Source organism: Prionailurus bengalensis, chromosome A3 (genome assembly GCF_016509475.1).
Source record: "Prionailurus bengalensis isolate Pbe53 chromosome A3, Fcat_Pben_1.1_paternal_pri, whole genome shotgun sequence".
NCBI lineage: Eukaryota > Metazoa > Chordata > Mammalia > Carnivora > Felidae > Prionailurus > Prionailurus bengalensis.
Genome location: NC_057354.1, coordinates 59572823 through 59591495, shown reverse-complemented (window position 1 = coordinate 59591495; position 18673 = coordinate 59572823). Strand labels below are relative to the sequence as shown.

Sequence of the window (18673 nt, the reverse complement as noted above, 5' to 3'; positions counted from 1 at the left end):
AATAAGTAAGTCCTGGGGATGTAATGACAAGCATTGTGACTACAGTTAATAATACTGCATTGTATATTTGAAAGTTGCTAAGAAAATCGATCTTAAAAGTGCTCACCACAAGAAAAAAAAATTAACTATGTATAGCGATAGACATTAAGCCTTACTGTGGTGATCATTTTGCAATATACATAAATATCAAAGCATTATGTTACATACCTGAAATTAATGTAATGTTATGTGCCAATTACACCTCAATAAAAACAAATAAGAGAAAAAAGTTCTGATGAAAGCATAAACTACATAGTAGTCAAAAGTAGTGAGTTCTAAATAAAAAAGAGTAGCAGAATTTTAAGACCTCAATAGTTAAAAGTTGCTACAACACAGAACTCTGCTCACTTTAAAAGATAAAAACAACTGTCAAGCCTATTTTGAGTGGTAATCCTGCTCTCCCTTCTGTTTCTATATACCGTACTTTTCAATTCTGAAAAATTCAGTACCACTTATTCAGATACAAAAAGCAACTACATACTTTTTATGAAGCCACACCTTTGAAGTAGTTCTTATAATCCCAATTAAATTTATATAAGTCTCTGTAATTAATTTTTTTCTATTTGTGGGATTTCTAATTTCTCTGCCAAGGAGGAAAAAAAAAACACCTGAGATAAAGCTATTAAGTTAACAAGGATTTCCTTCTTTAATCTGAACTCAAGACCAAGTATATACAACATGAGGACTTACTTTGACAATTCTGTCATTTCTTCATCATAAATTCTCTTTCTATCAGAGAGTTCATCTGACAAATATCGAAATATTAATTCTTCGGCCAGACTAGTTATATTAAAATTTCTGCTTGCCAACAACTGTAACAAAAGGCAATATTAATACCACATGGCAATTAATTCCAAAGGACAAAGCACTCTTCTCCCAGTAGGAAAGGTCGACAACAAGGTAGAGGGGTGCAGTCTTTGGGAAGACAAAAGGATGGGGATACAGAGCTTGGAGGTCAGCCAGTCTGGGATATGGAGAGGGGCAGGGCAGTTCCTCCCCTCTGAGAAAAGGGGCAGGAGAAGGTGTTCACCCAGAGGAAGGATTAGTGAGTTGGCTTCTGTATTCTCAATCACGTATCATAATGTCAGGGAGGGGAGAGGAAGTGAGTAGATATGTTGTCAAAGAAGAGAAACAGGAAATACTCATCCAGGAAAGTAGAAAATTGAAGCTACTAGAGAAGCATAGTAAGGATGAGTACTAATGTTTTCAGTCTAAGATTTAAGATTGTGAATTTAAACTGAAACCAATCTTTCCAATTTTGTGGCTTTTCTCTAGCTCTGCTTTGTTATTTATATGGACATGTGCAAGAAGCAGAGTTGACTTTATTTGGATTGGGAAAGGAACTGACAGACCAAGGAATTACAGCTGGATATGAAGGAAAATAGGTGGAAACTGAATTAAAATGTGCTAGGATCAGTGGGTGAAAGAGTTACACGTAGCTGAAGATCTATCATTCTGTGTCTGTGCGTGCACTGCTTTTATCTTAGACACATGAATTTGCAAACAACAGTTCTTTTTCAATAACATTTGAATACATATCAGGTACCAGCTGAAGATGCTTCATATAAATTAAGTTAGGCCTTAAAACAGCACTGTCCCACAGGCACCATCTACAATGCACTAATACAGAAGATGGGTCTCAGAAAGGTTAAGGGACTAGTGTAGAGTGACAGTGGCACAGCTAGGACCCCAGGACCGGTAGGTTTCAATGTCCTATTGTTTCTTTGTTAACTTGCTGCATTTCTGGGCTGCAAGCTACATGAAACAAAGTATATGAAGCAAGCTACATGTGTTGCTATAACCCACTAAGAACTAGAAGTTCAACTTTGGGAAACAACAACTGTGTTTGAGACCCTCAGTAACAGAGTAACTAGCAGAAACAAGTTTCACTTAATTCACAACTAGTATTATTAATGACATCAGTATTTTATACTGTTCTTTTAGGGTATCATTTTATTGAAGAGTAATACAATAAAATTTGCTTCACTTGGCTTTATGTCAACCAAGACTTCGGCACATACACAGATAATTGACAATTCGTGTTTATAATAACGCATGTGAAAAAGTCTAACCTCATGAAAGTATTTCTGCATTGAAGAAAGATCAAATTATTATTATTTTAGTTTGTTTTATTATATTCTAATTTCTGGAACACCGGCAATCTACACAGAACTTGCACTTAGCCATTCATTCATTCACTCATTTAATCATTGATTCAACATGGACTTGCTGAACTTTTAGTACACGTTCTGGTCTCTGGAGGTAGAGTGAAAACAAGACAGAAGTCATCTCTGTCCCTAAGGAGCTTATATTATAGTGCCAACCTCAATGCACTGGTTCATCACACAGCCCCCTAACCAAATAGCACTGAACGCAGACATGAATGAAGGGTCTGTGTTACAAACAGTGGTCATAAAGACATGCATCTTACTCTCTGAGAATAAGAAAGCTGCCTCCAGGTCCACCGGTCCAGACAAGCATGGGTACAACAAGGCAGTGGGCCAGATGCTACCCACTGTTAGCAAGAAGAGAGAGCAAATACTGTGGAGTAGACCTGCACAGGAACAGCTGAAGGAAACTGCTACAAAGACTCAAAAAGCATCCACCATCAGGACACATGGTGCATGGTACAATGAATGATATTCACGATTATTCAGGCTCTCCCTGAGTAACTTAGAAAGATTCGGGATGTATGCAATTAAAAGAAACTATGTACAGATAATGCTCTAGAAAGGTCTCAATTATAGTTTTGGCAGTAAACTAAGTCACAATTATTTAAAAACTCATGTAAGTATGATATCTCCTGCACCATATCAAATTCAAAAATAAATTTTACTGTATATTTGTTTTAAAAAAACACTTGATTGTATTTAAAATGCATTTAGTGAGTTTGATCTCTAGAAGTAATTAAGGCAAATATTTGTAGTATCATTTTACAGGTAACTGCCCTCCCAGAAGTTAAATAACTTGCTTCGTGGAAGATTAGTGGCACCAAAAGTACCAGAGCCCACATAGTTGACAGAGTCATGATGTGCAAAGTTGATCAGAAAGCTTTTAAAAGCTTTTAAGTGTTGTTTATTGTATTTACCATACCTATGGTATGGATTTAAACAGTTTATTTTTGAGTTAGACATAACTAAGCAGCTTCCCTTCATGGAAACTTATGTATTACTGGCTTTGATTTCAGACAAAAGATGCAACTGACAGGGCACCAAAGGGATTTCCCAGTATCAAAAATGATCAAGTCTTCGATCCTAAGAAAAACTAAGTACTATAATATGACTTCACCTTGAGATGAAGTAAAGGACCGAATCCTTGGCACATATTAAGTATGCCATTATGTTACCTCAACCCTTTATGATTAACATAGGGTAAGGACTCAGCAATGTTATCTCAGTTATTTATAATTAACGCATAGTAAGAGCTCCAATTATGTCACCTGTTTTCGATACTCATGCCTGAAAATTTCCCTGAAGTTTAATGGGTTCTGTATCTAAACTTCCTCTGTGTATCTTTTGAGAAATCCAATAGGAAAAAGACCTATCTTTGATTGGAGAAATCCAACTTTCTTTAATAAATGGGTAGTCAAAACAAAGCCAGCCCAAGAAATGAGCACCTGCTGAGGGGTAAGAAGAGGGGCCGAACAGTCTTCTTGTTTCAGAAGAAATACTTACTTCTGAAAGTTTTTCTTTGCACAACGGACAATGCGGGGCATGGTCAAGGCAGCGCTCAAGGCATTTTAGGCAAAATGTATGTCCACATGGCGTAGTCACAGGCTCAAAGAGCAACCTGGAAAATATATCTGAGTTTTTAGCCAAAAATTGTCCAGAAGAGATTTTCAAATAATCTATTTTCTAAGAATTCCTTAAGACAATTTCCCTACTGTTGTAGAAATCAATTATATCTATTTCCATTTATAGCTTCCTTATCAAATTTTAGAAAATAAATCATTTATTGCTAAGGTATATATAATTTCTCTGATAATGAAAACCCTATTATGTTTATGATATCAAATTCAGGAAGGATGGATATTTCAAAGAGTTGCACAGATTCTACGTCATCCTACCTCATGCAAAGGGCACACTCAAAGTCCGTTACATCTATGGAGAGCTCTGGACCTTCTCCTACATTAGAGGTCATTTTCCTTTCAGGTGAGGAATCTGCCTCTGAAAAAGTTTAAAATGCTAAAATTAACACTGCTTATATGGATACCAGCATGCAATAATTGTATTTCCTCTGGCTAAAAGTGTTACATCAATGTAACAAATCATGCTAGGAAGGAATAGTTCCTAACCTGATTAACAATATACAGCAATAATTTATCTGGACAGTGGGCTTGAATAAAAGTTAAAGTTATAACTAAATTTTCCCTCGTTTTGACTATGAAATCCTTGTGGGATTAACCGTTCAAATTGTTCTATAATCTTAAAGCTGACATATTCTTTTCATTATTAATTTTAAACTATCTGTGTAAAAATAAAAAAAAAGAAAACATTGGGGGTGCCTGGGTGGCTCAGTCAGTTAAGTGTCCGACATTGGCTCGTGTCATGATCTCACTGTTCGTGAGTTCGAGCCCCGCGTCAGGCTCTATGCTAACAGCTCGGAGCCTGGAGGCTGCTTTGGATTCTGTGTATCCCTCTCTCTCTGTTCCTCCCCCACTCTCTCTCTCTCTCTCTCTCTCTCTCTCTCTCTCTCAAAAATAAATAAAGATTAAGAAAAATTTAAAAAAAATTAAAAAATGCATTGAATATTAGCTAACATTCTATCACTCTGGAGTCACACAACTCCATGATAAAATAGTTTACTGACCTTTTTTGGGAATTTTCCCAGGACCATTCAGGTCATGCACATCCTCCATATCATTTGGAAACTGTCTCTTTAAACTGGTGCTGGGTGCTCCTGGAAGGATACTTTCTAACACTTCTTTATCCTCCTCAAAGTGCAGACCCAGTATAAAATACAAAACCGAAGAATTTGTATTTCTGAACACATCGGATTTCTCAGATGGATTCTGGTTAAGTAGGAAAAAAGAATCCAAAATATTAAAGAAATCACAAAATCAGAGAAAACAGTATTCATGCAGTAGCCTTTCTTAGACATCTTTGGAAAAAACAGGATTGTACTCTTCATTCATGACTGGTTTCATCTATTAACTTCTAAGATGAGCTTTGCACTTCCTGTAGTAAAATACAGAATTCTCCTTGAGACAGATCAACTGAATATCAGTCTTCATATATTCAAATCATCCCTCTGCTTTCTTTTCTCCAAGCCAAAATAAGTTCAGGTCTCCTGATGCTTGGGGTTCCCAATGTGTGCTGTCCTAAATCTTTCTTTCTACATGTTTCTTTGCATTGTTTTCGTTACTTCCATCAATTTCCTTTAAAAGGTTCAACTCTCAGGTTGAGGAGCTAGAACCTGTCTTGAGAAGTACTTCCAACTAATATAACACCACAGTTTGAATAACTTGTAAACGTTGAAAATTAAGGAATTACATAAAGTTTAATCAAGATAAAATTGACAAACACATGCACTTCGTACCTTAGAACTCCCTGCATTGTCACCTTCTTCCAGAGGCTGGGTGTTTATATCACTGGCACACTGAGCCTTCAACCTGCTGTTCAATATTCTGCTTTGGATGGAAGGTGTTAAATTTTGATGCACATTTTCTGAAGCTGGGAACAACACCTCACACATTACCTGTAAAATTTCCAAGAAGAAAAAAATATGTTTTAAAACACTTTTGAAAAATACATAGTGTGCCTTAAAGATCCAAAGGAAACTACGGGGCAAACTGATCCAAGACATTGAAAAGAATAGTTACCATATTCCAATTGCCAATGTTTTAAAACTCAAGTTTCTGAAACCATAATCGATGCTTTAAGCATTCTGGCTAGCAGTACCTTTCCACTTTAGTCTAACCAACTACAAAATATGAGCATCACTATTTCTGTCTGGCCCTTACACATCTGCTACAGAAAATCACCCCTAAAGTCTCAGGGTTAAGGGAGAAAAGTGGGGTCTAGAGGTTGCAGGGGTCCTAAATTAAATCCAAGTCGTGATCACCCACAGGACTGAGACATTTCTAGAGGACTGCTCAACTTGCAAGAGAACTGGAAGAGCCACCTCGTAAAGAACTATAAAAGGAAGACAAGGTGAAGGGCCGTAATTCTAGTTCAAGAGCCACAGACCAGCCTTTGGTGGTAGGGGGAAGTAACTGCCAATCACTCGATGGTCCTGCCAATCCTCATGGACTCAGCTGAAATCCAAGGGATTAAGAGAAGTACAAAGCAGTGACTGAAACCTAATAAAGAGTCCTCCATGGTTCTTCATGTCACAGGTCAGTGCACCACACCCATAACTGCTGTATCAAGAAGAAACAGCACTCAGCATGGACATCAATGTCCTCAGCACTGGCTCTGAGGGGCTTCACTAGAGCAGCAGAAGGCTGCCTGGGAGGATACCATGTTTCACGGGCACCACCAGGCACTGTTTTGGGACTGTGTGAGACAGAAGACACCTACCACTCACAGAATGCTACAGGGAAAAACATCATATCTGAAATAGCACCAGACTGACAAGAAGCACCACAAGATCTAGATTCTGGTCCTGGGACCTTTATACATCTGCTTAATTTTGAACTCAAGCTGAATTTCCTATGATGCTGTTGTAAAAAGCAGTTGAGACCCATTTTAACATTCTTGTGAAATGTGCAGGTGGAACAAAGCAGGCAGGGATAGTTAGAAAAGCCAATGTTAAGATTCAATGTTATTTTGACAAGTTGAAACAACGGCCAAAACCAGTAAGTGATGATCTGACAGCATTAGCGAAGACCGACAGACTGCATAATAAAAGGATAAAAAAAATATTGCTACAAGGTTCTCACTGAAAACAAACAAAAAAGATGTAGGTGTTTTGTCTAACTATGAGCCAATGGTGTGATGGTATTAGGCTAAAAATAAACATGCCTCATGAAATGAACACAAGGGAAGGTGAAAGGTTCCCCCTATAGTTGTCAGATTTGGATGCTGGGGTACACTAAATGTATCCAAAGGAGGAAACCTTACTACCTTATAAGGATGTTCAGGCCAAAGAAAGACTTGAGACAAAGATAACAATCCATCTCAAATATCTAAGGTGCTTTAAAATGGAGAAGGAAGAATAGATTCATTATTCCTTGTTGCCAAAAATAAAACTAGACTGGAAAGTGGAAATTACAAGGTAAATGTGTGGTAGAAGTCAGCGATAGTGTTAAAATAGGGAAACACTGACATAAAAACCAGAACTGCTGGTCACTGCACCTGCTAAGACTGTAACTATTGTACAGGCTCTTTTACAGTAAGTGTGACTCAGTGACTTCTAAGAAGACTGGGTTAAAGACCTGAATAAGAGAGAAGATATTTCTGCCTTCTTCTGGTGAAGCTTTGCTAAAACTTTCAAGTCAACCTATGCAGCTAGACTGGTATATTTTGCGTATTATCACAATGGCTTTTATAGGGCTCCTATACAAATGATAATGCTTGAAATTACCACTCTAAGAAAACTCACTTTGCCTCTCCAGTCTCACACATGGATCCTCCCTCACTAGCACGTGCCATTATTTCAGCAGAACAGAGCTACACGAAAGCCATCTCACTGTGCTTTATCCCTGGATGAAATTTATCAAGTACATGAAACTCATCATTATTCCTGTGTGTCTTTAATCATATTGTCATGAATATTAAGAATTATATTTCTTGTTTATGTGACAGGAGTCACTAGAATGGACACAAGGGCTATATAAATGAGACTTAAAGAAGAAAGTCATTTAAAGAAAATCACACCTTCTGTGCTTCTTTCTTCACAGAGTTACACTCAGGATTTAAAGCAAGGCAGTAGAGAAACTCCTTCAACACTTCCTTACTTCTTCCCAATCCAGAAAGAGCCTGAGCTTTCACATGATGCCCCTGGATTCATCAAAAAACAAATATACATTTTAAAAAATGGTGTGATTATATTCTTGTATACAAGGAGACCTGAAAAAAACCATTAGAACTATTTAATTTTCAAATTAGCTAGAATAAACAAAAACCCATCAAGGTTGGCTCTAGCTCTTCTACCTTGGAAACCAAGCAAACCCAAATGTCTCATAAACACAATCCACAATCAGCCAACAGGGGTCACCAGACTAGGAATTTGAGCCCAAGGCAGTTCCAAGGTACATGCTAAGAGGGAACTGGCTATCTACCAACTTTAAATACGCTCAGCAATCACAGATCACAACCATGTTCCTGTCTTCATGGAGCATATAGACTTGTGAGGTAAGACAGACATGAGCAGAAATATCTATAACACAAAGCATAGCCTACAAAATACTACAACAGAAATAAACAAAGTGTAATATGGATCAGAATTTTCCACCAGCATTTTTTTTGGTAATTGCAGTATTTTCTCAAATCATTGTAAATACTGTAATGTATCAGTTCACATATTATCTTTAGTCTTTTTCTTATTTATTTTTTCTTGTTACTCTCTGGTTCTTTGTTCATATTTAAGAAAGATGTACTGTTTCCAACTGTTTTTCTCTTATGCTGAGTCAGACCCTCGTCCTCCATAGTCTTCACTGCTGAATGGAAGCTTTTTTGGGTCCTTTGTCTACATAAAAGAGATCTATTTGAGAGATTTTATTTTCAGGTGTGTGACAGGGAAGCCAGGCCTTATGCTGGGAGCCCCATGTACCAGGATTTAGAGGGGCTTCCTTGGGGGGTGGGGGAAGGACCTGTCACATGCACTGGCAGCCACAATTTTCCCCAGGCAGTTTGTGCAATTCTTTGCAGGAAGTCGGGGTGAGGCACTAGGACTTTTCTTTCTCCACTACTGATCTGCATGGCAGAGTGAACTGGCACCATCAAGCAAACCTTCTCTCTTATTCCTTTCCTAAGAGCTTAAATTGAATCCTTCCTGGAGTTTATATTATGATGTGAACTCGGCTCCCATTGAACTATAACATCCTCTGCTCTTTCATCCATTAACCTGCATTCCAAACATTTTCTGAGCTTTCTAATCTCATAAATGTTCCTCATTCTCTTCAGCTATAGACTTATACTTGCTTATACATTCTTGCCACCACAGTTTTAGGGACATATAATTTATATATAATAAAATCCACAAATTTTTATGAATACTTTTCAAATTTAAATTTTAGTTAGTTAATATATAGTGCAATATTGGTTTCAGGAGTAAATTTAGTCATTCATCACTTATATACAACGCTCAGTGCTCATCATAAGTGCCCTCATTAATACCCATCACCCATCTAGCTTATCTCCCACCCACCTACCTCCATAAACCTTCAGTTTGTTCTCTCAGAGTCTCTTGTGGTTTGTTCCCCTCTCTTCTCTTCCTCTACCTTACCACATGTTCTGTTTGGTTTCTTAAATTCCACATGCAAGTGCAATCATATGGTATTTGTCATTCTCTGATTGATTTATTTCACTTAGCAAAATACATTCTAGCTCCATGCATGTTGTTGCAAATGGCAAGATTTCAATCTTTTTGATGGCTGAGTGATATTCCATTGCACGTATACAACTGTATGTATGGATACAATTCCATTGTGTGTGTGTGTGTGTGTGTGTGTGTGTGTTTATGATGTATACCACATCTTCTTTATCCATTCATCAGTTGATGGACCTTTGGGCTCTCTTCATAGTTTGGCTATTGTTGATAATGCTGCTATAAACATTGGGTGCATATATTCCTCTGAATCTGTATTTTTTTATCCTTTGGGTAAATACCTAATAGTGCAACTGCTGGATCGTAGGGTAGGTCTATTTTTAGTTTTTTGAGGAACCCCCACACTGTTGTCCAGAGTGGCTGCACCAATGTGCATTCCTACCAGCAGTACAAGAGGGTTCCCCTTTCTCTGCATCCTCACCAACACCTGTTGTTTCTTGTGTTGTTAATTTTAGCCATTCTGACCAGTATGAGGTGATACCTCATTGTGGTTTTGATTTGTATTTGCCTGATGATGAGTGATGTTGAGCATCTTTTCATGTGTCTGTTAGCCATCTGGATGCCTTCTTTGGGCAAGTTCCTATTCATGTCTTCTGCCCATTTCTTAACTGGGTTATTTGTTTTTTGAGTGTTGAGTTTGATTTTGGATACTAACCCATTACCAGATGTGTCATTTGCAAATATCTTTTCCCAATCTGTAGGCTTCCTTTTAGTTTTATTGTTTCCTTCATTGTGCAGAAATTTTTTTTATCTTAGTGAGGTCCCAATAGTTCATGTTTGTTTTTGTTCCCTTTGCCTTTGGCGATGTGTCCAGTAAGTTGCTCCAGCCAAGGTCAAAGAGGTTGCTGCCCATGTTCTCTAGGATTTTGATGGTTTCCTATCTCACATTTAGGTCTTTCATCCATTTTGAATTCATTTTTGTGTATGGTGTAAGAAAGTGGTCCAGTTTCATTCTTCTGCATGTTGCTGTCCAGTTTTCCCAGCACCATTTGTTGAAGAGACTGTCTTTTTACCATTAGATATTCTTTCCTGCTTTGTCAATGATTACTTGACCATATAGCTGTGGGTCCATTTTTGGGTTTTCTATTCTGTTCTATTGATCTGTTTTTGTGCCAATACTATATGGTCTTGATGACTATAGCTTTATCATATAGCTTAAAATCTAGAGTTGTGATGCCTCCAGTTTTTTCTTTTCCAGGATTGCTTTAGCTATTCAGGGTCTTTTCTGGTTCCATACAAATTTTACATAGAAACGTATTGTTTGTTCTAGTTCTGCAAAGAATGCTGGTGGTATTTTGATTGCATTAAATGCATAGGCTGCTTTGGGTAACAAGCAACTAGAACAATGTTTGTTCTTCCAATCCGTGAGCATGGAATGCTTTTCCATTTTTTTGTGTCCTCTTCAATTTCTTTCATAAGTCTTCTGTAGTTTTTGGAGTACAGATCTTTTGTCTCTTAATTAGGTTTATTCTTAGGTATCTTATTGGTTTGGGTGCAATTGTAAATAGGAATAATTCCTTGATTTTTCTGTTTTGTTATTTGTGTATAGAAATGCAACAGATTCCTGCACATTGACTTTATATTCTAAAATTTTGCTGAATTCATGTATCAGTTCTAACAATTTTTTGGTGGAGTCTTTCAGATTTTCTACATAGGTACAGTGTCATCTGCAAACAGTAAAAGTTTGCCTTCTTCCTTGATTTGTATACCCTTTCTTTTTGTTGTCTGATTGCTGAGGCTAGGACGTCCAGGACTATGTTAAATGGTAATGTTGAAAGTGGGCATCCTTGTCTTGTTCCTGACCATAAGGGAAAGGAGTTTTTCCCCACTGAGTATGATGTTATCTACAGGCCTTTCCTATATGGCCTTTATGATGTTGAGGTATGTTCCATCTATTCCTATTTTGTTAAGACTTTTTACCAATAATGGGTGCTGTATTTTGTCAAATGGTCTTTCTGCATCTATTGACCGGATCATTATGGCTCTTATTCTTTTATTTTTTAAATGTTTTCATTTACTTTTCAGAGAGAGAGCATGAGAAGGGGAGGGGCAGAGAGAGAGGAGGACAGAGGATCTAAAGCAGGTTCAGCAGACAGCCCAATGTGGGACTCAAACTCACAAACCATGAGATCATGACCTGAGCCAAAGTCCAATGCCTAACCTACTGAGCCACCTAGGTGCCCCATATCCTTTCTTTTATTAATGTGGTGTATCATGTTGATTGATTTGTGAATATTAAGCCATCCCTGCAGCCCAGGAATAAATCCCACTTGATCATAGTGAATAACTCTTTTAATGTACTGCTGAATTCAATTTGCTAGTATCTTGTTGAGAATTTTTGCATCCAGGTCCATCAGGGACAGATATTGGCCTGTAATTCTCCTTTGCCAGGTATTGGAATCAAGGTAATGCTGGCTTCGTAGAATGAGTTTGGAAGTTTTCCTTCCATTTTTTTTTTTTTTTTTGGAACAGTTTGAGAAGAATAAGTATTAACTCTTCTTTAAATGTCTGGTATAACTCCCCTGGGAAGCCATCTGGCCCAGGACTCTTATTTGTTGGGAGATTTTTTAAAAATGTAATTTATTGTCAAGTTGGCTAATATACAGCGTATACAGTGTGCTCTTGGTTTTGGGGGTAGATTCCCGTGATTTATCACTTATATGCAACACCCAGTGCTCATCCAAACAAGTGCCCTCCTCAATGCCCATCACCAATTTTCCCCTTTCCCCCACACCCCCCACCCCATCAACCCTCAGGTTTTTCTCTGTATTTAAGAGTCTCTTATGGTTTGCCTCCCTCTCTGTTTGAAACTATTTTTTCCCTTCCTTTCTCCCATGGTCTTCTGTTAAGTTTCTCAAGTTCCACATATGAGTGAAAACATATGATATCTGTCTTTCTCTGACTTATTTCACTTAGCGTAATATCCTCCAGTTCCATCCATGTTGCTGAAAATGGCAGGATTTCATTCTTTCTCATTGCCAAGTAGTATTCCATTATATATATAAACCACATCTTCTTCATCCATTCATCAATTGATGGACATTTGGGCTCTTTCCATAATTTGGCTATTGTTGAAAGTGCTGCTATAAACATTGGGGTACATGTGCCCCTATAAATCAGCACTCCTGTATCCTTTGGATAAATTCCTGGTAGTGCTATTTCTGGGTCATAGGGTAGTTCTATTTTCAATTTTTTGAGGAACCTCCCCACTGTTTTCCAGAGTGGCTGCACCAGTTTGCATTTGTTGGGAGATTTTTGGTTACTGATTCAATTTCTTTGCTTGTTATGGGTCTATTCAAATTTTCTATTTCTTCCTGTTCCAGTTTTGGTAGTTCGTGATATTCTAGGAATTTGTTAATTTCTTCCAGATTTCCCAGTTTGCTAGCATATAATTTTTCATAGTATTCTCTTATAATTGTTTCATTTCTATGGTGTTGGTTGTGATCTGTCCTCTTTAAGTGGTGATTTTATCTATCTATTTGGTTCCTATCTTTTTTCTTTTTGAGAAGTCTAGCTAGGGGTTTACCAATTTTAAATGTGCAATGTATGACATTTGACAAATGTATACACTGTGTAACTACAACCACAATCATGATGTAGCACATTTCCATCACCCCAGAAAGTTCCCTCATGCCCTTTGAAGTCAATCCTCTCTTCTCTCCAAGTTCAGGAACAACTGATCTGTCACTACAGTTTTGCCTTTTTGACAATTTCATATAAATGTAATCACACATGTTTTTGTGTTCCTTCCTTCACTTAACGTGATGCTTCTGAGGTTCACCCGCATTGTTGAATAGACAGATACTTCATTATTCCCTATCACCATGTAGGGTTCCACTGAATGATTATACTACAATCTTCTTATTTGAATTTTTTAATTTTTAAAAAGAAATTTTATTAATTTCATAGTACTTCATTCAGACAAGTGAATCACGCACAATAAACCAGAAATTTTTAAGTTACCAGACATTTGCTGACCAGTAACCTTACTCAAATGGACAGTTATGATAGGTCATATGCACAGTACAACTCATCTTGTTTATCTCCTTGAAAAGTCTCAGGAATGACAGGTTGTGGGAGTTAAAGCAAACAAACACAAAAAAATACTGTCACATAGCCCAAAACTAAGAATTTGAACTCCTCCAGATGATAGCTGAATCCAGTTTTTTCAATCCAGATTTATTGAAGAACAATTAACAAATATAACATATAAAACGTAGCACCCAACATGATGATTTGATACATACATACATTGTGAAATGATTCCCACAGTCAAGGTAATTAACATATCTACCACCTCACATAGTTAACTCTTTTCTTTCTTTCTTCCTTTTCTTCTTTTTTTTGCAGCGAGGACACTTAAAATCTACTTTTAACAAATTTCAAGTATGTAATCCTGTATTACTAACTATAGTCACCATGCTGTATATTAGATCCTCAGAACCTGTTCTTCTTATAGTTGTACCTTTGACTTACATCTCCCCATTTTTCCCTGCCTCCAGGCACTGGCAATCACCACTCTATTCTTTTTTTTTTCAATATATGAAATTTATTGTCAAATTGGTTTCCATACAACATCCAGTGCTCATCCCAAAAGGTGCCCTCCTCAATACCCACCACCCACCCTCCCCTCCCTCCCACCCCCCCATCAACCCTCAGTTTGTTCTCAGTTTTTAAGGGTCTCTTATGCTTTGGCTCTCTCCCACTCTAACCTCTTTTTTTTTTCCTTCCCCTCCCCCATGGGTTTCTGTAAGTTTCTCAGGATCCACATAAGAGTGAAAACATATGGTATCTGTCTTTCTCTGTATGGCTTATTTCACTTAGCATCGCACTCCCCAGTTCCATCCACGTTGCTACAAGGGCCATATTTCATTCTTTCTCATTGCCATGTAGTACTCCATTGTGTATATAAACCACCATTTCTTTATCCATTCATCAGTTGATGGACATTTAGGCTCTTTCCATAATTTGAGAGTGCTGCTATAAACATTGGGGTACAAGTGCCCCTATGCATCAGTACTCCTGTATCCCTTGGGTAAATTCCTAGCAGTGCTATTGCTGGGTCATAGGGTAGGTCTATTTTTAATTTTGTGAGGAACCTACACACTGTTTTCCAGAGCGGCTGCACCAGTTTGCATTTCCACCAACAGTACAAGAGGGTTCCCGTTTCTCCACATCCTCTGCAGCATCTATAGTCTCCTGATTTGTTCACTTTGACGACTCTGACTGGCGTGAGGTGATATCTGAGTGTGGTTTTGATTTATATTTCCCTGATAAGGAGCGACGTTGAGCATCTTTTCATGTGCCTGTTGGCCATCCGGATGTCTTCTTTAGAGAAGTGTCTATTCATGTTTTCTGCCCATTTCTTCACTGGATTATTGGTTTTTCCGGTGTGGAGTTTGGTGAGCTCTTTATAGATTTTGGATACTAGCCCTTTGTCCGATATGTCATCTGCAAATATCTTTTCCCATTCTGTTGGTTGCCTTTTAGTTTTGTTGGTTGTTTCCTTTGCTGTGCAGAAGCTTTTTATCTTCATAAGGTCCCAGTAGTTCATTTTTGCTTTTAATTCCCTTGCCTTTGGGGATGTGTCAAGTAAGAAATTGATACAACTGAGGTCAGAGAGGTCTTTTCCTGCTTTCTCCTCTAGGGTTTTGATGGTTTCCTGTCTCACATTCAGGTCCTTTATCCATTTTGAGTTTGTTTTTGTGAATAGTGTGAGAAAGTGGTCTAGTTTCAATCTTCTGCATGTTGCTGTCCAGTTCTCCCAGCACCATTTGTTAAAGAGACTGTCTTTTTTCCATTGGATGTTCTTTCCTGCTTTGTCAAAGATGAGTTGGCCATACATTTGTGGGTCTAGTTCTGGAGTTTCTATTCTATTCCATTGGTCTATGTGTCTGTTTTTGTGCCAATACCATGCTGTCTTGATGATGACAGCTTTGTAGTAGAGGCTAAAGTCTGGGATTGTGATGCCTCCTGCTTTGGTCTTCTTCTTCAAAATTACTTTGGCTATTCAGGGCCTTTTGTGGTTCCATATGAATTTTAGGATTGCTTGTTCTAGTTTTGAGAAGAATGCTGGTGCAATTTTGATTGGGATTGCATTGAATGTGTAGATAGCTTTGGGTAGTCCTGACATTTTAACAATATTTATTCTTCCAATCCATGAGCATGGAATGTTTTTCCATTTCTTTATATCTTCTTCAATTTCCTTCATAAGCTTTCTATAGTTTTCAGCCTACAGATCTTTTACATCTTTGGTTAGGTTTATTCCTAGGTATTTTATGCTTCTTGGTGCAATTGTGAATGGGATCAGTTTCTTTGTCTTTTGTTGCTTCGTTGTTAGTGTATAAGAATGCAACTGATTTCTGTACATTGATTTTGTATCCTGCAACTTTGCTGAATTCATGTATCAGTTCTAGCAGACTTTTGGTGGAGTCTATCGGATTTTCCATGTATAATATCATGTCATCTGCAAAAAGTGAAAGCTTGACTTCATCTTTGCCAATTTTGATGCCTTTGATTTCCTTTTGTTGTCTGGTTGCTGATGCTAGAACTTCCAACACTATGTTAAACAACAGCGAATCACCACTCTATTCTATGAAATCAGATTTTATTTTTTTTAGGTTCCACATATACTGGTAGCACACAGTATCTGTCTTCTCTATCTGGTTTACTTCACTTAGCGCAGTGCCCTCCAAGTTCATCCACACTGTTAAAAATAACACAATTTCCTTCTGTTTTAAGGCTGAACACACACACACACACACACACACACACACACACACACACAGGTGTGCCTCTCACCTTCGTTATTCACCCACACTTAGGTTGTTTCCATATCTTGGCTACTGTGAATAATGCTGCAGTGAACATGAGAGTGTAGGTATGTTCAAGATACTGACTTCATTTCCTTTATATACCCAGAAATAGGACAGCTGAATCACACAGAAGTTCCATTTTTTATATGGGGAACGTGCATACAGTTTTCTATAATGGCTGTACCAATTTACATTACCACTAACAGTGTACAAGTGTTTCCTTTTCTCCACATCTTTGCTAGTTATCTCTAGTATTTTTGATACTAGCCATCCTAACAAGGTGTAAGGTGATATTTCATTGTGGTTTTGATTTGCGTGATGTTGAGCACCTTTTCATGTACCTATTGACTATTTGTATATCTTTTTTGGAAAAATGTCTATTCAGGTCCTTTGTCCATTTTTTAGTCTCCCTATTCAATTTTTGCTATTGAGTTGTAGGAGTTCTTCATCTATTTTGGATATTAGCCCATTATCAGGTATATGGTCTGCAAATATTGTCTCCCACTCCACTGTTTGCCTTTTCAATTTATTGATTGTTTCCTTTGCTGTGTAGAAACTTCTAGTTTGATACACTCCCAACTTGTTTATTTTAGCTTTTGGTACCTCTACTTTTGGTATCATATCCAAAAAAATTATTGCCAAGACCACTCTCAAAGAACTTTCTCCTTATGTTTTGCTAGGAGTTTCGTAGTTTCAGGTTTTACATTTAAGTCTTTAAACCATTTCAAGTACATTTTTGTGAGTGGTATAAGATAGAAGTCCCGTTTCATTTGTTTGCATGTGGAGATCTGCTTTTCCTAACACCATTTATTGAAGAAACCCTTTCCTCATTGTGTGTTCTTGGCACCCTGGTAGAAGATTAGTTGACTACATATGCATGGGTATATTTCTGGGCTTTAAATTTTGTTTCATTGGTTTATGTGGCTATTTTTATGCCAGTACTGCACTGTTTTGCTTGCTATAACTTTGTAATATAGTTTGAAATCAGGAAGTGTGATGCTTCCCACTTTGTTCTTTCTCAAGATTGTTTTGGCTACTAGGGATCTTTTGTGCTTCGCTATGAATTTTAGGATAGTTTTTTCCATTTCTGTGAAAAATCCCATTGGAATTTTGATAGGAATTGCACTGAATCTGTATATTGCTTTGGGTAGTATGGATATTTTGACAATATCAACTCTCCCAATCTAAGAACACAGGATATCTTTCCATTTATTTGAATCTTCAATTTCTTTCATTAAGATCTTATGGCTTTCAGTGTACGGGTCTTTCACTTTCATGGTTAAATTCATTCCTATTTTTTTATTCCAGATGCTACTGTCAATGGGATTTCTTTTTTAATTTCTCTTCAAATAGTTTCTTGTTATTGTATAGGAATGCTAATTTGTGTTCTGCAACTTTAGAGAATTCCCTGGTTAGTTCCAACAGTTTTTTGGTGGAATATTCAGGGTTATCTATATAAAAAATCATGTCATCTGCAAGCAGGTAATTCTTCCTTTCTGATTGGATGCCTTTTTTCCCCACCTTTTTCTTGCCAAATTGCTGTGGTGAGGACTTCCAATATTATGTTGAATAGAAGTGGTAAAAATGGGCATCCTTGTCTTGTTCCTGATCTTAGAGGAGAGACTTAACATTTCAATCTTGAGTATGATGTTAGCTGTGGGATTGCCCATATAACCTATACTATGTTGAGGAACATCCCTTCTATACCTAATTTGTTGAGTTTTTATCATGACAGGATATTGAATTCTGTCAAATATTTTTTCTGCATCCATTGAGATGATCATATGATTTTTACCTTTCATTCTGTTAATGTGGTATATCACACTGATTGATGTGCAGAAGTGGAATCATACTTGCATCCCAGCAATATATCCCACTTGATCATGGTATATTCTTTTAACATGTTCCTGATTTTGATTTTGCTAGTATTTTGTTGAGGATTTATTGTGTCTATGTTCATCAGGGATATTGGCCTATAATTTTCTTGTAGTGTCCTTATCTGGATTCACTATAAAGGTAATGTTGGCCCCATAAAATGAGTTTGGAAGTATTCCTTCTTTTTCAATTCTTTCTAAAAATTTTGAGGATTGGTATTAATTCTTATTTAAATGTTTGGTAGAATTTATCTATGAAACCATTTGTCCTGGGCTTTGCTTTTTTGGGGAGATTTTGATTACTGATTCATTCTCCTTGCTGATTACTGGTATGTTCAGATTTTTTATTACTTCATGATGAAGTCTTTTTTTTTCTTTTTTTAAAAAAATTTTATTTAAACTTCAGTTAGTTAACATACAGTGTAAGCTTAGTTTCAGGTATACAATACAGTG

The 18673-nt window shown here is 37.2% G+C and overlaps 1 protein-coding gene across 1 annotated transcript in view; it reads right to left on the bottom strand.

Annotated features, from left to right (window-relative positions):
• LONRF2 (LON peptidase N-terminal domain and ring finger 2) overlaps positions 1-18673 on the bottom strand; it is a 47732-nt gene that overhangs the window by 10974 nt on the left and 18085 nt on the right. The window contains exons 3-8 of the mRNA XM_043603158.1: positions 7860-7982; positions 5578-5736; positions 4849-5050; positions 4106-4205; positions 3714-3828; positions 730-851 (exon numbers count right to left, since the gene is read on the bottom strand). Coding sequence (XP_043459093.1) covers positions 730-851; positions 3714-3828; positions 4106-4205; positions 4849-5050; positions 5578-5736; positions 7860-7982 — 821 coding nt within the window. The remainder of the gene's footprint in view (positions 1-729; positions 852-3713; positions 3829-4105; positions 4206-4848; positions 5051-5577; positions 5737-7859; positions 7983-18673) is intronic.